Below are 22,277 nucleotides of genomic sequence, written 5' to 3'. Positions count from 1 at the left end.
CTCTCCTCAGACCTTCCTCCCCTGTCAGATCGGCGTCGTCTCCCCACCTGTCTTCAGTGTCAGTTCCCAACCCGTTTCCAGTCTGTGTTCCCTGCCTGTTGCCCAACCTTGCCTGCTCCTGCTCATCTTCCTCGGTCCTGTCTGCTTCCCCCCTGGATTCCCTGGACTATGTTCCCCCCTATGAATTCTGGACATTATTACCTGTTTTTTCCCGTGAGTGTTTTCCTGCCTTTGAGCAGCGGTTTTGTTTTGTACTTTGGTTCCTGATTTGTAACTTTGTTCCATGCCGTTTTGGTAATTTTCTGTTCTTACTCTTTCCTCGTGTTTTTGCCTATTTTTGTAGTTGTTTTGGTACTTTTGCTAATAAATCCTGTTTCAGTTGATTCCTGCCTCGTCCCCCTCCCTTAATTTGTGACACAGACAGAGATCACACCAGACCCTCCCAAAATATACATGCAAAAATGAAATTTATTAGTGTTCCCACTGTTACTGAGACTTAGGATATTCAACAGAACTACTGTATGACAAAGCATCTTCTACTTACCAAAAAGTACTGAAAAGACAGATGTGACCTAGTGTCTGTATTCACGTGTACAGTCTCAGTGCTAAATATTTTATTGTGTAATATAAAAATTGTTTCATGCTCTCAGTGCATACAGTCTCTTTACATAAATACTTACGTAAATACTGTTTTTTCATTAACCACAGTTACATTAATGGCAGAGGTGGTCTAAGCACTTGTTTTATTAGATTATTGCAGAAGTAAACATTACAATCAGTATGGATGAAAAACAGGACAGCATTGCTTTTAATTCTGAAAAATGTATTCCACAGAACACATTAACATGTGTGAAAATGATAGTACAAATAAACACAGAACGCGGTTTTCTGGGCCACAGCAAAACTGATGGCAAATACTAAATTTGACTAACATGTGCAATATCGCCTCATTATGACACTATGTGCAATACCATGGGAAATACTTGAAATTCACCACTATATTTATCATTTTATTTCTTTGTTGATTTTTAGTCTAGTATTTTTTATATTGAGTCTAGATACTTGACTTGACTCCAAGAGAGCCCTGCACCAGAATTCATATATGCCTAGACTGTGTGTTTATGCATAAAGGACATATAAAAATCCTGAATTTTGAGATTAAATGTCTCTACTGTCTTACGGTGGAGTACACACATTCAGTTTGTGTACCGAGCCTCTGTCTCTTTGGTCTGTTGATCTTGTGTTTCTTCAAAGCAGCGTAATGGAGGTAGTCTGAATCCTGGTAACCCTAATAATAAATATAATTTCAATCACTGTATTAATACATATTAAGGTGGAATTATAAGTCTGTCTTTATCTGTGATTTCAGTGAAGTCATTTTTTACACTACTCTTTTTGATTTGCTAAATGCAACTCAGAATCTCTGAATTTAACTTAACATACATTTGCTCATGTGCAGCACACAGCAGCATAATTTTACATTTACTTGTCAGATACACAAAACACTAATCACACAAACATCAACATCTGGACAATCAAGGCAGAATTTGAAACCAAAGACACAAGTGTTCTTTAAAATGTGAGTTATAATAAGCAGTAAGCATCAGCATATGTGTCAGTATGTTGCTATAGTGGGGCAACACTACTACATCGACTATGTATTTTCACCGGTTTTGTTTTTGTTTGTTCCTTATACTTTTCCCTATACTCAGGTTTATTAGTATAATTACATTGGTGCAATACTTGTATAGTATAGTATAAAAATACTCACTTCTGCATTTGGAGTCAAGGTAGCTGAAGCTCTTACTTGTGAGTCTAGATAAATAGGACCAGAAAGACAGATGCTAAGTTGACTTTATTATATCATATCAACTTTTAGCTCTAATTTTAGGTACTGGAATACACATCGTCAAAACTTATAACAAACACTTAGCTTACCTTGCAGGCGTTCAGCAATGTTCCTCTTGTACACTCTATATGCTGTATAAGCCAGTATAACAGCCAGGATGGTGGTGAATGCCAAAGCTCCACTTAACACATGCACTAAGTCAAGAGAATATCCATCTGCAGATCCACCTAATGAGAGATGTTTTTTTTACTTTACTTTTTAGAATGATGAATGGTAAGTGATCATATACATGTGAAACCTCTGCTATGATGTTACTTACGTTGCAACTTTTTCTTTTTTCCAAACAGTAAGTGTCCACATGAGGCAACAGCACAGTTAGACATCCCAACATGAGAAAGAGTCAAATTATTCCCTGGTAAGTTGTAGATACAGGTGTTTGTTTGTGTGTCAGTTTTCTTCTCACACTGATCATTTCTGTCTCCATGGGTGTAAATGATTCCTGGATGAGATTCTTCAGAGTCTTTGAACCAGTAAACACTGTGTTCTCCATCACAGCTCCCAGTGTGTACTGTACATTTCAGAGTCACAGTGTCTCCTGGCTGGATGGACTCAGATCCTGACTGATGGACCAGAGCTTGGATGTTCAAAACTGAACTCTGTACACTGACAGTAGCTCCCTCATTAAATTCAAAATCGTATGCATAACAACCAATGCAGTAGTAAGTAGCTGAGTCTGAAATGCGCAAATTTGAGATTGTCAAATGATTTATACTATTTCCTGCTTCAAGTGTGAAACGAGAATTGTTGTTAAATTCATCATGAAAAGTGCCACTTGTTTCACGTTTGTAGAAAGAAGACATAAGTCTCGGTTTCTGTCCCAGAATTTGTTTGTACCAGTAAAACATCACTGCCCTACCTTTATAAAAACAACGTAAAGTCACACTGTCACCAACACTGACGGGATAGAAGCCACTGTCTTGCTGCACATAAATCGACGATTTCAGATTAGTCTTTTGACCTGAAAAAAGAAAATGTGCTAAGTTTGTAATTCCATTAAATATTCAAGTTACTAATATGTATACAACTTACCTAAGCTCCCCAAGGACAGATAAGTCAGGTACAGAAGAACCTTTAAAGGTGTCATGGTGTTGAAAATGACCCAAATCGCAATATGGTCTTGACTCTTCAGAGCGAAGAAGCATTTGACTGGCTAATGAAAAGTGACATCCAATATGCTGATGTGGAAACAGTGACCACATGCTCAGTGCTGCCTTCAATGTGTTGCAGAAAGAAAGATCTGCCAGTTCAAAGAGGTCCACTCAGTTGATTTCTACTCTTTGATTCAATTCACGCCACAAAGTTCTTTAATCTTAAGTTGCCCAGGATGTGGAAATATTTATTTTTATTAAAACATCTCTGGTGATTACATTTTATTTAATGAAAATTCACCAAATAAAATAGCGCTGTAGTCAGCTATCTGGTTATTTGGTAGTATTACACATTTATGACCATTAAGGGGACAGAACAAGCAGAACTGTAGCAGAACAAAGATTTTGACATTTCACATATTAATAATGTGATGGCATATGTATAACGTCTGAAAACTCTTGTCAAAAATTCAGCTGCAATCTCCGCGTTGCTGTAATGTAGCATTATCACCAAATTAAATTAGCAAATTAAGCAAAATTGTATTTAATGCGGTTATTATGACTTTATATATTGTGTCTTTGGTTTTTAATATGACACAGACACAATTTATCAGAGATTGATTAATTGATTGATTGATTGATTGATTTAGATCAATGGGATATAGTAGTTTGATTGGCATTTAGTTGATATCTGGGCAGTGAGGTAAACTGTGCATGCTGGACCATCCAATAGTATCTCTATCCATATATATGTGTTTTGTTAGAATTTTGCTATTAAAGATTTCTTGCTATATGGGAATGTATTTCTCTGTAATCTTAGTTTGGTTGATACAGCTGTAAGTACACTACTTGTGTGTTTGTGCAATTGTATTCCTTGTAATAATTAGTGATTTCTATTGTATGAAATGAAAGAAGCTTGCAACATACAGTATATGATAAGTGCCACTCCCTAGAGACAAGGCTGGTGTCAAGGCTTCATCACAATATAGTTTTAATGTGGTCTAACATGGTAATGATTACAGTGGTTGAATGTAGATCAGGAATAAAGATGTGATGTATTTTATTAATGACTTTGTGAAGGTCTGTTTTAGTCTTTTGGTCTGGGCATTATGCTTACTGTGTGGCAGATATGCATGAAAACACTGCAGACTTCCTGTCTGAAACCACACCGACAAAGAGAGCAGTCGGTCCTAGTGAAATACATGGCCCAAGAATACTGAGAGCTAATGTTTGGCTGTCGACCACACGAAGGCTAAAAAAAGATCCTCACACCTCGGGGGTTGTGGTGTACAACCAGCACATTTACAGTAAACAACCTGCAAAGAATAACAGGAATCATCTCAACAGTGCGAGTGCACTCATTATCTGGCCAGTCTGTGCAGCACAGTTCCTGTGTTGCTGGGCCTTATTGCCTCCCTCATGGCAGATCGTGCTGCACCACCATGCTTTTGAAGAGTCATGTCTGTGCCCGACTCACTCCGAAATTGTGAGTCGGGCACAGACTGCTGAGAGTTTGATATGCATTTGACTGTGCAAGTGGCTTCAAACAAAAAAACGAACTAACGCGTTGTTTGGGGTGTGGTCTTTGTTGATGGTTTTTGCGTCACACTTTTAGCAATGCAGCATAGACAGCGAGAACTACACAGTGGGTTACTGGATTTTCTTTTCAGTTTTTTGTGGCTGTGCATTTGTACACTATAAATAACAGCTACAGTGAGAGTGGAAATATAGCACCCTTGACAACACACGCAGTGTAGGTCTCATATGAATTTGGCTTCTCTCTAGCAGAACAAAGTGGTATAATGCTATGCCAGGAAAAGCGTTACAGTCAACGAGCTGGTATATAGAGGTCTTCTCCAGTCACACAGAAACCAAGTGCAAATGAAACATGTTCCCATTTAGTGCCTTACACTGGAGTACACACATTCACTCCCAGTGTCATGTCTTTGTCTTTTTGGTCTGCTGATCTTATTCTGCTTTAATGCAGCATAATGGAGATTCTCCACATCTTGATAACTCTGGTAGTAAGATATAGAAATATTAACTGGCACATTGGTTTAGGTGTAATAACTGATACAGATACAGAGTATTGAAAATGACATTTCTAATGTATGTTCAGTATCATGCAAATCTGATTGCAAAGATTAACTTTATTTGTTAAGATTATAATGTAATGATTTTTGGGTGTCAGTGAAGTTCTATCTATGCTGGTGCTGTTTTCGTGTTTCAGGAGTGGAGCAAAATAACAGAGCCATCTCCAAGAGCAATGTAACCTGGTACAACAGCAACTAATTTTTTCATCAGTTGTTTTGTTTATATTTAATACAGCTTACTATAACTAAATGGAATTATACTGCATTTCACAAAAGTTGCAGTTTGTGTTAATTCAGTATTAGAAAGTATTATTTTGCAATACTTACATTTGTATTTGGAGCCAAGGGACACGAAGACCGTTCTTGTACGTCTATATGTGTGACAAAAAAACACTAAGTAGCACCTAATACAAATATTATTTAAACAAAATTCAATAAGCTGTTGACAGTATACATTTAACCAGATTTGAACAAATAACCAAATGTAACATACAAACACAAACAAAAACAGCTAAACAGATGAGACGAATGACATTTCTCCAATCTTACATGTTTATGAGAACCTCCAGGATTACCAGAAGTTGTCCCCTCTTTAAGTTGCCTTTGCCTATTTATACTGCACTTTAAAACACCACCATAAAGGCACATGTGTGCGTGACATTTAACTCACACATCAGATATACATGACCTACAAAACATTACATTTACTAGATGCATTTTATCCAAAGCAACTTACAAGTCAGTACAAGGGTAGGCAGGGCAGCATGAGGAGGTCTTGCCTAAGGACCCCTACTGGTGGTAGGCCACAGCTGGGATTTGAACGCCAGTCTCACAAATGGGAGGTGGTGATGTTGCCACTACACTAACCAGCCGCTACATTACTGGTAAGAGAACTGCGTTTGGATGAAGATGGAGTTGGAGTAAGACTGGGATCTGGTTAATAATAATAATAATACACAACTTGTTGGGTTACATCACCAAGTAACTGATCACCTTCTGCACATATCCAACTACTTAAACACTGTAGCAGTGCTTTGAGTTCACCAATTCTCCACTCTAGCGTTATGTCTGATCACATTAACAGGCTGCTTAAAGAGCCTAAAGACCTCTCTAGCAGTCGCTTGTATCAGTGTTCAGGATTCCACCTGAGTTTCAAGGAAGAAGCATCAACTCTCTAGGCTATTGGAAAATTGTTCTTATCTGTACAGATGAGACCAACAAAGAAACTTTATGTTTGATAATCACTGCATACCAACATAATAACCTTATCTTATCTGTGAAACATCATGGTTGATGCATTTGGGCCATTGGCAGATGCCAGAAAATTAAGTTAAAGCCATTGCTGCAAAAAGGGGTCATTGCATTATATGGGGTCAGATACATTGTTCATTTAAGATTGGATCATTCTCATATCATAAAGGTCTTTGTACGTTTAATTGGTCATTTTTTAGTCTTATGTTAGGTCATATTTATGCAGCAGTAGAGACTATTCTAAATTTTCCCCATTATTACCACACACATCACATACATGCTCCCAGTTGTAAATAAGAACAGCCCACCTGTGCAGTGGCAGCAGTTTGTCTTCAGTCTATAAGTGATGTAAGTCAGGAAAACAACCAGGATGGTGTTGAACGCCAAAGCTCCACACAAGAAATACACCAAGACAAGAGAATTGTTCACATCTGCAGAGAGCCAGACATCAGAACATATTTAAAAGCTAAACTTCATTATAAAACATCGACCATAAAGTTACTTACCCTCAAAGTCCAGCTTTGTCCCATTCCCAAACATTATACTTCCACATGAGGCAACAGCACAGTAGTAGGTCCCAGCATGAGACATATTCAGATTGTCCAGTGATAAGTTGTAGATACAGGTGTTTGTTTGTGTGTCAGGTTTCCTCTCACACTGATCATTCTTGTCTCCATGGGTGTAAATGATTCCTGGATGAGATTCTTCAGAGTCTTTGAACCAATAAACACTGTGTTCTCCATCACAGCTCCCAGTGTGTACTGTACAGTTCAGAGTCACAGAGCCTCCTGGCTGGATGGTCTCAGATGCTGACTGATAAACCAGAGCTTGGATGTTGGAGTCTGAATGCTCTACACTGATGATAATATTCTCCAAAAATTCAAACACGTAAGAATAGCAACTTACACAGTAGTAAGTAGCTGAGTCGGACATTTGCACATTTGAGATTATCAAGTGATTTTTACCAACGGCTGTTTCCAGTTGAAAATGTGAATCATTCTCAAATTTATCAAGCAAAATGCCATTTTTATTATGCTTAAAGAATTTAGAGACAACCTGTGGTTTCTCTCCCAGAGTTTGTTTATTCCAGTAAAACATCACTGCCACAGAATCTCCAAAGAAACATGTCAAAGTCACGTTCTGACCCACATGAACTGATTTAAAATGTAAAGATGATGCTTCTTCCAGAGCCGTCACATCAGCTGAGGAGAAAACAGACACCAAGAAAATACACAGTTACCTTAACTATGACTGGGAGCAAGAACTATCAGAAAATATGGGAGACGGAGACAAGAAAAGACAACTTGTACTTACTCATCAGCCCCACGAGCAGACATGTCACACACAAAGCAAACACCGGAGGCTTCATTTTGTCGTAATTGCCGAACGTACGTTCTCTACTTTTTATAGACAAGACTGTATGAATGGCCAATCAGAAAGAACACGGACTGATCACATGACAAGTGCCCTTCATAGTGTTAATGTTGGTTTACAAGGAAAGTAATGAGGCAGACTTGGAAACCATTGAGCTCAGGAGGACTGGGATTGGTTAAGGAGAATCCAGTTGCTAGTTCAGCTTAGAGACCATAGGCAGCTTGTGAAATTCTGAAATGAAAACCATAGAATCGTCCACTGCGTAAATTAAAGGATCTTGTAAGCTTTAGCACCTTTATGAACTAAATCAGATCACTGCCATTTCTCTGTGTACAGGTACAGTTAGACCGTACTAAGCTGGTTGTGGCTGAACGTGGTCTGCAGAGGACGGAAAATTTAGACCACTCTAACTATAACCACTTCTCTTCTTAGCATCTCTCTCATTTCTGTTTGGTAAATCTGGTACTGCTGACATTATTGCTTTTAAAATGAGGATTTACAGTTTAACTTATAAAGTGACCCAGTTTCACACTGAGCTCTCGTTTCCTAAACAGCAGCATGTATACGATGTTCTTTATTTAGCACACCAGTCATTTTGCTGAAGGTAATAAATAATGTAATAACGATGTTTTAGTTTAGAGCAAATGTTTGCAGAGTCTGCTCTATTTAAGATGCTAGGCGTTTGGTTTTTCACTAACTTTAACATGTGGCCAAGAGAAACCATGAGTCAAACCACCAATCCCAGTGTTCATGAGTGACTGGTACACCAACTGAGCTGTGGTCAGTTGGTTGATCTCAGTGAGGTCAGATTAGAATACTACGCATCTGACATGCACAGTTTTATCCATGTCAGATGCCGAAGACTGAATATCCTGTTTTCTCAGAAAGCTTATCCAGCACAAGTTATTTTGCATGTAGCAAGCTTTAGGGAAATGAAACTGAAATGCTTAGGGATTAGCAAAATAACACTGTGCTCAGACTGAAGTGAAAGCTCCAGTCTTCATAAAAGCCGAGATATAAATTTGGACTTTTGGAGTTAAGGTATGTAAACATTAGCCTCTTTTACTTTCTCATGTAATTGTTTATCTCCACTCCCTGTTGTCTGCTTTTGGTTTGCTGTCTTTAACCTCTGCTAGGTGCTTATGTTTCCACCGGTGGAAACTTCACTAGTCAGTACTTCACACCACCCTCACCACAAGAGTGAAAGGTAAACACTGAGACGGTGAGAGTTGGCTGCACTTTTCTGGCTGAAAAATACATTTTTAGATCATGAGGGGATTTTTATTTAACAGTATCTAGTAATATACTGTGTGTACAGGACATATTAGACACAACAAATATTTTAATATGAATATTTTATTTTCTTTCAACATTATTTTACATTAAATATTTGGTCATGTGAATAGTTTTCTTGGAGCAGTGACTAACAAGACTGGAGTTGGTGGCTGTAAAGTTGGACTTCACTCTTTTCTGCTCTTTAATTTGGAGTATACACAGACAGTGTCCGCATTGTCTACTTCACGATGTCGTTTGACGTTTCTGTTCAGACTCAGAGCAGCGTAATGGAGAGCGTCTGCATCTCGGCCCTGTTAAGGATAAAACAGTGATAGGAAATTATATGAACACCATTTCTTTAATCATGGCAGAAGAAACATAATATAAAAACATTATAAATTTCAAACTTAGAAGTGACTCAATAGGACTAAATGTACTTTTGTTATAGTTACTTTACCCACCGAGGCATCAGAGGCTGCAGCATCTGCCAGATGAGAAACAGACCCTGTAAATCAAAGTATATGAATGTTGAATTCAGTCTGTTAAATATAGCAATACTTTAGTGATTCTGAAAACTTCACCTTTGCAGACGGAGCACAACATTTTCTTCAGCTTGTACATGACGAATGCCAAGGCAAGAAACACGATAACGGAAACTGCCAATGCCACACTCAGGATATACACCAGCAAAGGGAGGACACTGGTTGAACCTCTCAGTGTGCAAAAGAAAACATGTATCACATAATCTAAATATAACTCAATTTGTATATATATATAGAGAGAGAACTTGTAGATTGTTAACTTAATAACTAGTTCACAGGTTGATAACAAAATGAATATGCAATTCATCACCTACCTGTGATCTCCATTCTAGTTCCTTTTCCAAAAACAATCTCCCCACAGGAGGCCAAAGCACAGTAGTACGTCGAAGCATCAGGCAATCTCCCTGATTTTATTGTAAGGGTTGACGTGCAATTTTTGACATGAGTCTTTTCATTTGTGATGCTTGTGCAATGTTCGTTACTGGAATGCATGATTGCAGGCAGCGATGCACTGTGCCTGAGCCAAAAGAGGTTCTGCTCTCCTGCACATGGTTCAGCATTTACTGTGCAGCTCAGATTTACAGAGTCTCCTGGCTGATGTGGCACCAGTGCTGGCTGATGAACAGCAGCTTGGAAGTTGGACATTGACTTTTTGACATGAAGGAAAGCTCCTTGCCCAAATTCGATTGCATTAAATTCTAATATTCCACAGTAATAAGTTGCTGAATCTGACAGTCGAAGATCTCTGATTTCGAGATCATTGCTGTAGTGTCCTCTTGTTGTCACAACTTGAAACCTCTCTTTAAATGCAGGGTAGATATCAGCTTCTGAACTGTGCTTCATCCGTGTTGATATGATGTTGGGTTTTTTTCCCAAACTTTGCTGGTACCAAGAAAGGAAAGTTACTGCATCATTTTTACAAGAGCACTGTAAAGTCACATTCTGTCCAACTTCAGCTGTTACGATCCCACTGTCCTGAATTACACCTGAGGTCTTGACAACAGCTGGCAACTGACCTGCATAGAAAAGCATATCATTTTCTTATTTATACTTCCTTTATTGTCCTTATAGTTCATTTATACGCCACATCCCTTTCACTCAAACCTCAAATGGTGTCCATGCACACAGAAACTGCAAAGAAAATGTATAAAATACTCACAGATTTCACTGAGTAGCAAAAGAAAAATACAAAGCGGACCCATCTCTGAAGCTCTGAAGTCTCTGTCCTGTGTGTTGTCGGACACACACAGCTCTTATAGGACAAAAAGACTGTCTGTGATTGGCTCAGCTGACTTGTTGGCTTCAGACTAGTGGTGTGATCTTTAAGAAAGGTTGAGCCTGATCAAGTAACTAGAGCTGTAATCGGGGTCGATTGAGCCTTTTTGGTTACGTCTTTGTTGTTGTGAACTGGAAAACAGGAGGTGTGACATGTTTTCTGTGCCGTGTAGTGGAAATACTCTCAAGTATTAATACTCTCATTTTTAAATGGAGGTTCCATGTCAGGGGTTTCAATTTTATTTTGTAAAATAATTCATTCTTGAGGCATGCAACAAGTCTGTTCATCTGTAAATGTCCTGAAAATGACTGTGAATGAGTCACACAAGAAAACTTTTAAGGTGGTTCAGCTGCTAATTCTGGTCATATTCCATGGGTCATTTGTGCCATTTGTTCCAGCAATTCCCATTAACGGGATGACACCCAAATGTTGTACATAACAGTTATTTCAGTGGCAGAGCTATTTAATTTGATGTTGCATTGCTGTCTTTGAATGTCAGTATTTTACTTAATAAGGTATTTCACAATACAACCAGCTGAAAAAGACAGGGTTGAAGCATGAGGGGGGAAAAAAAATTACACACAGCATCTCAAAACCCACACACTGAGATAGGCTCGTTTCCATTTCCTAAATCACACACATGTGACCTATACCACACATTAAGTTGCTAGTTTCCAATTAGCCTGTATACATTGCCACATTTTGAGGATAAATGCCGCAAAGCATACTTTGTCATTTATTTCGCATTTAACAAGTTTAAAGTAATTTTATGACTATTGTATATATTTGTTAGGATGGGATATAGCTGTTATTCAGAAGTATGGCTGGTAGAATAATACTAAATAATAAATTATTTCAAATAAAAGTAAATTCTAAAGGAAAATAAAATTTGCCCTGTTACAGCTGCTCTCAGTTCAAAAAGAAAGGGATGAACAGAAACATCAAATCAACACAAATAACACCAATATGACAAACTGAAAAAGAGCAAAGGAAGTCGAAAGATGGATGAAATATGTTGATACTAGTAGTGGAATGTAGTGCAGTAAGCAGTTGTCATGATCGTGCTCCTCGCTTCCTGGCCCATGCTTTTATTTTGACTTTCATTTCCTCTCCCAGCCCTGTCCTCACTTCTCTAGCTACACTTGCTGCACCAGCTGCACCTGTTCGCCCTCTGCTCACTCACCTTGATCACATCAGCTGTTTCACCTGTGCACCAGCCTCACTTTATAAGCCCCCCTCAGTCTCTAACATCTTGTCAGATCGTCAGTGTTTTTACAGTTTTGAACTACTTTTCAGTAGGTTGCCTTATGTTGTGTGTGTGTGTGTGTGTTTTTGCCTTGCCCATTTTGGATTTAGTCTGACTCGTGTTTTGGACCTTTAACTTGTTTCCCCCTTTGATCACAGACACTATGTCTTAGCTTTGCTCTTGTAAGTTTTTGGCTACTTTTTTTGCAGTGACTTTCTGTTGTTACTTTTTCAGTTTGCTTCGCACCCTTTGTTGCACCCTTTGTTCTTGCTCTTGACTCTCTCTAGTTTTCATCGTTACTTTGTGCTGGGCCATATTGCTGGTTGTTTTTTGTTCACTTTCTTCCTTTTTCTTGACTTTCGAGTTGACCTGTACCTTTTTGTTTGCTCTGTTTTTGTTAATTTGCCCAGATTCTGGTTGTTTTTTGTTGGTACTTTGTTGTTGTGTCTTTGATTACCCACATTTCCTGCCTTGTCCCTGTTTCTATACCATACCACACCTTGCAATAAACTAGTATCTAATTAACAATACATACCAAAACTGCTGTTAGTGGTTACAACAAAAAAAAAAAAACCCTACTATGAGCTAAAATGTAAAGTCTAATTTAGTGGTTAGCTTCTTGCTGTTTGTTGCACAGATTGGTTGAAATGTGAAACTGCAGCTAAGTCAACTATACATAGCTCTTTGTTGTTACCTTATTGTTCTAAGGTCATCCTAACCCAGTACTTCCTTTTCCACTTCCTTCCAATACATAGCAGTGATCACATAACCAACATTATAAACAGCAGCAATTTAAAAGCAAAGAGTCAGTTAACTCTTAAAAAAACTTAAACTTAAAAAAGATTTTGGCAAGTTCTGAGTCATGTTCAGCTTTGCCTTCTTCTTACTAATATAGTAACCTCTGTTTCCTGACAGGTCCACAGGCCACAAGGGTGTTAGTGTGTCATGAGTAAGCCAAGGACACACAGTACACACCGATGGTCATAGACAAAAAATGGCCCAGGGGCGTGCATGTTCTGCTGCATGTAGCATGTTCCAATTCTTCCCTGTTCTTCTAAAGGGAAAACAACACTGCAACCTGCAGCACTAATTGGCGCGATAGAGGGCATTCTCTGCCAGTGCATCACAGTGTGGTACATCGTCTGCACTGCAGAGAACCGGAGAGACCTGGTTCGGATAGTTAAGGCTGCACAGAAGATTGCAGGAACCAAGCTCCCCAACCTTGACACAGTTTATGCTTACCGCCTACATAACACAGACTGTTTGTGCCCCTCCCATCAGCCAAACTCACACACACATAGGTGCTGAGAACTGAAGGTTGCTGCTTATGCATGTTTGCACTCTACTTCCCACTGTATTTACGGTTATACCATAGTATATATTGTTATTCTTTTTCAATATGGTTTACAAATGTTGGCATAAGTTCCTACTTTTGACAGTGTGGGCACTAAGGTGATTTTATGTACACTAGCGGATAACCACAACAAGGTTGCATACTCTTTACGTAATGGTACTCTCGGTACAACTGCCTTGTAGACCTTGTAAAGGACAATAGGTCATCCTACACATACTGTGGTGTCATGGTGCTTGGCCGTTTCAAGCTTCTTGTGGTTCTAGTTTGTTGTGTTGAGCTTTCTTCTGCTTTTCCTCTGCATCTTCTTAAACTTAATTTCAGATGTCATCTGTGGGAGTTCTGGGGTGCAGAGCAGCCAAGGCAATGATATATGCAGTTGGAGCAAGCAGAGGGATACTTGATACTATTCATCTACTAAGCATGTGCTTCTCGGGCTACAGTAGAACCACAGGAAAACGGTGAAACTACCCTTTGAAATAACCCTTGAAAAGAGGAATTTAAAGCTTGTTATGGACAATGGTTGAGACATTCTCTACCCTACATTCTCTATTACTCACCACTGTAAAAAAAAAAAAAAAAAAGTTAATCACAAATGATTTTGTCGTTTTATTTGGTGCAATTTCTCCCACACAAAGTATTTTCATCAAATTGCCTCAGCGTAACTTCTGCAGATATGTCAGCTCATGCAGCAGAAGCACAGTGTGTGACTCAAATCTATCGTTTGATCTCTGTGGTCTGTACGTACCTGCTTAAAAAAACATACTGTGGTAAGAGCTCTACGGTTGTTGACAGTGTCAGGGCTTTACTGACCAACACTTCACACGAAACACAACTTCCTGAGTTGCACAAAATGGCAGGAGGACAACTTAATGTTAAACACTGTTTCAAACGCGTCAAAGCTAAAATGGAAAACAGATGCTGCTAAACTGGTTTAAAGAAACTGAGTCAAATAGCAAAATTAGGCTGTGCTAGGTAATTAATATTTATTTAGGAGAAACAAGCGAGATGGAAACACATTGAGACGTATAGTCCTGTGGTTTTAGTCAGTTGCGCAGATGTCTGCTTCTCGAAACCTGCTCTGTACTTTGTGATACTTTCAATGTCATTTGGAGCAAAGGGCGCTTTTGCACTTTGTCTGTAGATGTAGTGTGAGCTACCGTAAAAGGTCAGAATTTCTTCACATCTTAAGAATAAATAAATTATGTCTTTAACTGATGAAAACAGCTCGCCTTCACTTCACCTTCTTACCATGACACACAGTCTGTCCAGAGCAGGAGCAGGAGCAGAGTCCTACTGCAGAGCTGCAGCTGTGACAAATGCACAAAAAGCTCATTATATATTATTTGGTGATTATGTGAAATGACAACTGAAACACTCTTAGTCTTTTACTGGCTGCATGTAACCAGTCAATTTAGATAATTCTGAAATGGGAATTTTTCATATAGTTTAAAACTCCATGTCCAAATAACCTTTGCACCAATACATTTTAAAAATATATTTCTACTCTAGTTTTACACCTATAAAAGATGTATTCTTCATATAGTATATGCCAAAAGTAGATTTGTCCTTCAACATGCCAAGACATCAAAAATAGTCATGAATAGGTTGCAATACTCCTGATGATTTTGGAGTTGTGTCTGTTGAAAATAAGTCAGAAACTCTGAACAGGTGCTGAACAGAGCACCACACTGGGCTTCAAATACATTACATTACAATACACAGCAAACATTTTGGTTTCTCAGTACTGTACTTTTGGCACTGAGAATAACATTTAGGTCAGTTTGGGACAAATATTCCTCCTTTGCATGTTTGGACTAAATCAATTTTAGTACCTTATGTTGCATTACAACTACTTGTGTTTTTTCACATTTATCCAGCTACATTTATTCGATGTACTAATACCTTTACTTTTCTCTTTTACGTTTTTAGTTTCATATCTGTTCATGGACTTGAATGTAAAAATACTTATGAGAACATTTTTGTCAAGCGACAGGAACAAACAAACAGGCAGAAATACAACCACATACACATCCTGTGGGTGGAGGGAAGGTGGGGGCTGCAAAACCACTCAGTCGTCATAAGAGAGCTTGACCAGAGCGGGAACTCAGAAGTGAGCGAGAGTGTCTTTGTTTTTTGTTTTTGTTTTTCGTCTTAGCAGCTAATCGGCTGCAACTGGCCAAACTTTACTCTAGATTTGGTCAGGTGTCAAAAAGAAATAGGACAAAAACAAAAACTACTTGATTGTGTCAATCTCTCAAGCGAAACAAAGTGACATGGAACGATGCTGATGTGATATGGATTCCACGATAACTCTCTGTGGGTGGTCGGCACTGATGCATGAACAAACAAGACACATCTCACAAGTGTCTGTCTCTGAACTCTTCAAACATGCCCTCAGCCTGTGTCTCCGGTGTTCTTACTTTACATCATTTATCTTTCCAGTCTTTTTCCAGTCCACTTTGGTGTTCACACCAACAGTGTTGTGTGATCGCACAGACTGAATGTGTTGTAGCATTAAGCTGTGATGCTCATGGTAACCTATGCATATTCCAGGTGTCTTGCTTCCCCCTGTTGATCAGTATCATAACTGCACATAATACTGAACATGAAAGTATTGTAAGGTGAAAGGTCGTATTATGGTTGTCTGGTAGTATACTTTTGTTGAAGAAAGATAAACCCACAAAGGTCACTGAACTTGAAACTGACAAAAGTAATCGTTTATAAAAATCTACTAAAAATGAACTCATGATGTATGAACATGAACATGTAGGTTGATGTATGTGTGATATATATATATATATATCAGTATAGATAAGCACAGATTTCCCCATTGAAATCTAATATGTTTTTAAAGTGTTCCTTTAATGTTGTTGAGCACTATATAGGCCTAGGACTAAAAAACATAAATTTAAAGTGCCACATTTCATGCAATTTGAGGCTTGCAGTCTGACAAAATCCATCCAGTGGTATTTGTCTGTATCTTGAGAAGGACTATTATATGCTAGAATGGTTTTCCACATGGATGGTAAGGTGCCGTACAACTTTTGTCAACTCTTATCAATGCTCTTAGTTCTCTGATGGTTTTAGAGTCAAAAGCCTCAATTTACACTGTACATTCAAGGCTGGTTTCCAACTCAAATGCTATAAATGTGGTCATGTGGTTTTACATATTTACACAAATACTGTATTTACATATAATTTTGAGGTTTACATCCAACTCAAGAGGTGTGGAGGACAATAATGTAATATGTAAATAAAAAAGAGCAATTGTCAGCACACTGATGTAAACATGCTTCATTCAAATGATAAAAATGATCACCACTAACTTTAGGAAAAACAACAAAACCATTACAACACTTAATATGAACAATGTAGGTTATGTATTTAGAAAACAGCAATTATTTATTCCCAATCTATTGAATAATTATCATCAGTATACACAAAGAGTAATATGAATAATCAGATGTATAGAAAATTAGAAGAACCCATAATAAGGTCTTAACACTAGAGGGAGACAATATTAACAGTGACACATCAATGGAAGATTTTATGTCAAATTCCTTTTTTTAACTATGGGGTGACACTGTGACAACAGTTAGTAAATGTTTGCAATCCTCACGTCTAGAAGCAGATTTGTGCTTGTTTTCTTTATTATTTACAGTTAGTGATTAGTGAACATGTAGATATTGGACCTTGAGCAGCGCTGAGGAGTCGTCCATTTACTTGGAAGGAGCTCTAACACTTCACATAATGACGGACGGCGTACGCAGTCTGCCTCCTACAGCTCTTTGTGGATTCTCTCTTCTTGGGGATCTGAAAGAAGCCTATATTATCCCATCACCTCAGAAAAAGCATGCATAAAAATGACATATGTTGGCAACTATGAGTAACATTGGTTGGTGGTGAACGTAAATAGTTTTGTGTTGAAAGCAGCTGTAGCAAGGCAACATCATTTCCCTTCTGTGATGAATACATTTCACTGAATGTTTACTCTTGCAATGACTTGCAAGTTACAAAAACAGATTGTACTAACACTTCCTTTTAACACATCCTTGCAAACAGAGCAGTGGAACAAAAAGTAGAAGTGCTTGTTATTTTATCTTTTGCTTAATTATAATTTGAAAAAACAAAGACTGAGAAAAGATGTTGCAACTTAATCATTTGTATTATGCTGACACTAAGTAAAGAAAAAAAAAAAAACTGTGATTAAAATGAACACTTGGTGATAACTGGCAGCTTTCATCTGTTGTCAGTGAGGTTGTTGCATGTGTCTGCACTCTAGGAGGCCAGAAGGTGTCAGTGTAAAGCTAGAATCAAACGTACCATTACACATTCTTGTGAGCTCGAATGCTGAATTGCCTGTGAAACAATTCAGTCACACCCACCTAAACCCTCACGGTGGGCCACAGGACAAATGTATTTGAACTCCACTTTTCTTTGCCTTTCACAGTGATGTTTCTTGATCTAAAAGTCTTGCCATGTGACACTTGTTCTTATTTCTTAACTTCTGCTTTCTTGCTTTTTCTTCTTATGTGTGGTTTTCACCATCATAATGCTCATATATATGCACAGTGTGTTTCGTAAAGAAGTACACGTTTATTTTCCATTTTAATGTGCATGTAAAAGTAAAAAAAGCTCAGACGTTAGATTTATAGATTTCTATTGTAGACCCACTGTGGATGCCATCACCTGTCTGAGATGGGAAAGGTGTTGCTTCACCTTTCTTCAATCCCAGGGTGGTGCAGACTCCTCCTCTCCAGAAATGTCCTATTGTTGGGGATATTTTGTTACTTTGCTGCTTTGCTCCTGCTTTTCACAGCCACCTTTCTGACAAGGGGAAAGCACGTTGCCAATAGAACAAAGGAGTTTGTTCAAAGTTTCTCGATACTTTATTGGTTAATTCCAGATTTAATTATATTGGTTGGTTGGCTGGTGAATTTGGACAGAGGCTAATTTGAGTTCATTCAAACATCCAAGTGTGAGTAGCAGAGATACAATCAAAGTGCAAGAATCCAGGCTGGGCTGGGGCAGAGGAAAAATGTGCAGTAAACCTGAGAACACAAATACAGTTTTGAATGGGAGCAAAGCAATTCTGAACTTAAGCAGAGGGATTTTGAGTTAGAGAGAAGGGTTCTGAGGAAAAGCAGCGGAAAATGTGAAATCAAGACATTATGCTCTCAAAATGAAAAGAAAAAGCTCTAGAAATATGAAAAGAATATAACCTCTATATATTTCCTTGAGTCAAACCACTTTAGTTATGCAGAAGCCTAATTTTCACACTGGGTTTCTTGGGTTGTCACTTTAGGCTCTATTAACATTCTCTGAGAAGGAGTCACTTTGAGGTTTGTGACTTCCTACTCTACTATCATTAGGCTGGTGATCCTTACTGCGTCAACAAGACAGAGGTTACAACAAACCTGCCAGAGACAGACAAAAACAGATATTTGTTTTTCCAAGGACAGGCTCACAAGGCGGTGAGTGAAAGACCATTCAGTTGGCAGTTTAGTGAGACAGCATTATCACTTTGTATTGCAACAGATGATGCATGAGCATTGCCACTTGTTTTATAATAACTCAATGAGAATAATGAATGGGAGCTAATGTGCAAAAACAAGTGTGGTCCTTGAACATGTGTCTGTTTTTTTAGTAAGAATTCTATTTGCAAAGTTTGTTTCTGTGATTTTGCAGACATTGCATCACCAGCAGTAGTAGCCACAAATGACTGGTCAATGGCGTATCATGATTTTATATATTATATATGTTATATTAATATATATATTGGGTAAACAAGTGGGACCTATTCAGTATTATATATATATTATTTTATACTATTTAAGTCTAAATCCATGTCTGTGCATTTTCATCTTAATTTTTTCACTAATGTTTTTATCTGTGTTCAACAGGATACGCCTCTGTTAATGTGCTATGCCTACTCTGTAATGGCCAAATTCTAGTTCAGCATTCACATGAGCCTTTGACTATTGTATTATTTGTAAAAGTCATAACATATAGTTAAGTTCTGATGCTGTGGCATTTTGTGTTACATGACAGAATAACATAAGAACAAGTGATCTCTCTCTCTATCTCTCTAGAGTTGTAGATGTGACAAAGGATGTGGGAAGGGTGACAGAAAAGACACCATAAATACATAGTGTGGTATATCCTTTTTGTCTCTATGAGATGGTGAACTTCTCTAAAACAGACTTCAGGCCTGCATACAACATGTGAATTGTTTAATAAAATCTAATAAAAAATTCCTCCCAAAGTTTGTTCAGGTGGTGAGCTATTGGTTGGTGACATTTGCAGTTGTTAGAAACATAAAACATTTTATGAGGATGTATGTATATACAATAAGCATGACATTGCAATGTGAAACAAAGTGTTTTAAATGTGCATCTGTTGTATGTCTTTTTTAACTTTCTGTTTTTTCAGTGGTTCATCTTAATCGTACAGTGAAACCTATTCAATTCAGATTTTGTGAGATTGTGCTGATTATTTGCTTTGGTATCTGATTGTATGTGTTTGGCTGAAGTGTGGTTTTATGCTCTTACTTTCTGATTTATGACTTACTATTGAGAAACAATTTTGAAGTATAATATTTAAAGGTACCGTATTTTCCGCACTATTGGGCGCACTTAAAAGCCGTTGTGTTTTTTAAGCGTTACAACTGTACAAGTTTGGAAGTTATGGTGAACACGTGAAATCAAATTTGACTGACTGTTTTGTTTTGCTCAATGCGCTTTATACTCCGGAGCGCCTCATAGCGCGGAAAATACGGTAATACAAAAAATTACATGTGCAGATGATAATTTGCACATAGACGTCTGAGTCAGCACCACCATATTTCTGTCATCTCAGTTATATCTATTGTTCAGTTTTAGCTAGAAGCAGTGTGGTTACAAAGAATATGGTCATATGTGCTTGTATGATAAGGATAACCACAAAGTGTGAAGTTAGTTCTCAAAGAAAATGCTTGCTGCTTCAAATTTAGTCCGTTGAACTTCAGTGAACTGTTCAGTTTTACATGTTATACGAATCTGTGTTTGTAGGTTCCTGCAGTGTGAAGAAAAAGCCTGAAGTTAGAGAAACAAGACATATTCTCTCCAAGATGCCGTCCTGTCCTATCAACTCCTCCAAACTCAGCAGCCATTCAAACTACACAAACCCAACAGATTCCTTGAATTATTTCACCATTTCCCTCCATGGCTTGTTCTCTTCCATTGGCATCTTGGAAAACCTCCTCATCATCGGAGTTGTGGGCTTTCGTGTCCGCCGCACTATCATCAGCATCTGGATCCTGAACCTTGCAGCTTCTGACCTGCTGGCCACCTCTTTCCTGCCCTTCTTCACCCTCTACATGGCAAAGGGAAACACTTGGACACTGGGCACAACTTTCTGCCGCATCCATTCCTCCATCTTCTTTCTTAACATGTTTGTCAGTGGATTCCTACTGGCGGCCATCTCTATGGACCGCTGCTTGATGGTACTGAGACCTGTTTGGGCCCAGAACTACAGAAACAGCCAATTAGTGGCCAAAATATGTGGAGGCATTTGGGCCTTGGCCGTGGTCTGCACCATTCCCTTTTACATTTTCCGTGACGCCATCCCTGTATCCAATGGGAGAGTTCTCTGTTACTACAATTATGCCCGTTACCTGCCAAGTAACACGGAAGGCCTGAAAGCAATATGTAAGCGTCGTAAAGAAGCCTTAGTGTTTATGAAGCTCTTTGTAGCCTTCCTCATCCCCCTACTAATCATCATCTTCAGCTATGCTAATGTGAATGCTAGCTTGGCACGCAGGGGCTCCAGACGCCCGTTTCGTTTCATTCGGCTTGTAGTGGCTGTGGTGGTGACCTTTATACTCTGCTGGGCTCCGTACCATTTATTCATTGTCATTGAGGTAATGGCTCCCGATAACGTTTCGGTGCAGCAGTTTATCGGCAAAGCCCTCCCAGTGGCAGCATCCATTGGCTTCTTTAACAGCGTCCTTAACCCTATTCTGTATGTGTTTAGCTGCCCTGACCTTTGTAATAAGATTAGACATTCTCTGGGTGCTGTAATGGAAAGTGTTCTGGCTGAAGATCTGGCAGAGCTAACTCGGCGTCGCAGCACCGCTCGCAGCTCCATCAGCACCACTGACACTGCTTGGAGGCAGAAGAATTCCAATACAAGCGTGTGTCTCAAAACAGAGGAAGTGCTGTATGAAAATATTGTTAACTCTACTCAGGTCTGAACCAACACATCAATCTATCTAAAACAAGTAGAGTTGTTGTTTTGATTAAATGTACATTATCCATAATTATCAGTTATCACTTCTACCATCCTTTATCCTATAAATCTAAACAAAACTAAAAATCCTATCGCCAAAAATGTTTAAGAACTTACTTACATACAGAACAGCTAAACAAAACAAAACAAAACTTACAGTCACATTATATTTGTTTTTAAAAGATGTAAATATTTTGAGGATTGATCTTTGTGTTGCTTGCTTCCTCTTTGCAACAAGATTTTGTGCTGAAAGTCACATGCATGATGTGCTTTTAACTAGATCTTATCAGCATCTGTTTGAGCTGACAGTGTGCTCTCCTCTTATGGTTTTACTCATTGTACAAAATAATGGAAAATAAATGTCTTTCATTTGCAATTGCACATCTGTGCATTTTTGCAGTCTTTTCATGTAACATGTGTACTTATCTGAAGTTAGATTTCTATACATGAATAAACATAAAGAATAGCACCCGGGCGTTGCAGTGTGACACATGTTTGCACTTGCAGAGTCACAATCATGCTTGTGTTTCCAGACTGAGTCACACCAACTCGCTGATTAAAGTGACTTGCAAATTATTAAACATGAATTTTATAGTACAAA

At 38.4% G+C, this 22,277-nt stretch overlaps 4 protein-coding genes across 6 annotated transcripts; 1 reads left to right on the top strand and 3 right to left on the bottom strand.

The window, feature by feature from the left end:
- Positions 1-724: 724 nt before the first annotated feature.
- On the bottom strand, positions 725-3,210 carry LOC113157175. The gene is made up of 5 exons (XM_026352490.1): positions 2,939-3,210; positions 2,169-2,867; positions 1,939-2,076; positions 1,772-1,815; positions 725-1,288 (listed from the first exon to the last, which is right to left on the bottom strand). Exons 1-5 carry the CDS (start codon positions 2,991-2,993, stop codon positions 1,169-1,171), a joined length of 1,056 nt encoding a protein of 351 aa, XP_026208275.1. The 5' UTR covers positions 2,994-3,210; the 3' UTR covers positions 725-1,168.
- A 1,825-nt stretch (positions 3,211-5,035) lies between these two features.
- On the bottom strand, positions 5,036-7,710 carry LOC113157584. The gene is made up of 4 exons (XM_026353155.1): positions 7,656-7,710; positions 6,848-7,543; positions 6,650-6,772; positions 5,036-5,461 (listed from the first exon to the last, which is right to left on the bottom strand). Exons 1-4 carry the CDS (start codon positions 7,708-7,710, stop codon positions 5,400-5,402), a joined length of 936 nt encoding a protein of 311 aa, XP_026208940.1. The 3' UTR covers positions 5,036-5,399.
- A 978-nt stretch (positions 7,711-8,688) lies between these two features.
- LOC113157926 (prostaglandin D2 receptor 2) lies at positions 8,689-22,142 on the top strand. Of its 2 annotated transcripts, none has more exons than XM_026353593.1 (2): positions 8,689-8,756; positions 20,458-22,142. In XM_026353593.1, the coding sequence occupies exon 2, from the start codon at positions 20,517-20,519 to the stop codon at positions 21,639-21,641; it is 1,125 nt and encodes a 374-aa protein (XP_026209378.1). In that variant the 5' UTR covers positions 8,689-8,756; positions 20,458-20,516; the 3' UTR covers positions 21,642-22,142. The 2 variants fall into 2 exon arrangements, with proteins under 2 accessions (XP_026209378.1, XP_026209377.1); XM_026353592.1 differs by lacking the exon at positions 8,689-8,756 and adding an exon at positions 18,736-18,882.
- Positions 9,105-10,775, bottom strand: LOC113157927. Of its 2 annotated transcripts, none has more exons than XM_026353594.1 (5): positions 10,692-10,775; positions 9,847-10,548; positions 9,572-9,700; positions 9,452-9,495; positions 9,105-9,301 (listed from the first exon to the last, which is right to left on the bottom strand). In XM_026353594.1, the coding sequence occupies exons 1-5, from the start codon at positions 10,732-10,734 to the stop codon at positions 9,176-9,178; spliced, it is 1,044 nt and encodes a 347-aa protein (XP_026209379.1). In that variant the 5' UTR covers positions 10,735-10,775; the 3' UTR covers positions 9,105-9,175. The 2 variants fall into 2 exon arrangements, with proteins under 2 accessions (XP_026209379.1, XP_026209380.1); XM_026353595.1 differs by having other exon boundaries at positions 9,452-9,474.
- Positions 22,143-22,277: the final 135 nt, after the last annotated feature.

The sequence above is a fragment of the Anabas testudineus genome, chromosome 18 (assembly GCF_900324465.2).
Source record: "Anabas testudineus chromosome 18, fAnaTes1.2, whole genome shotgun sequence".
Classification (NCBI taxonomy): Eukaryota; Metazoa; Chordata; class Actinopteri; order Anabantiformes; family Anabantidae; genus Anabas; species Anabas testudineus.
The sequence above is the reverse complement of the archived record's forward strand: the minus strand, read 5'-3'. Positions and strand labels throughout refer to the sequence as shown.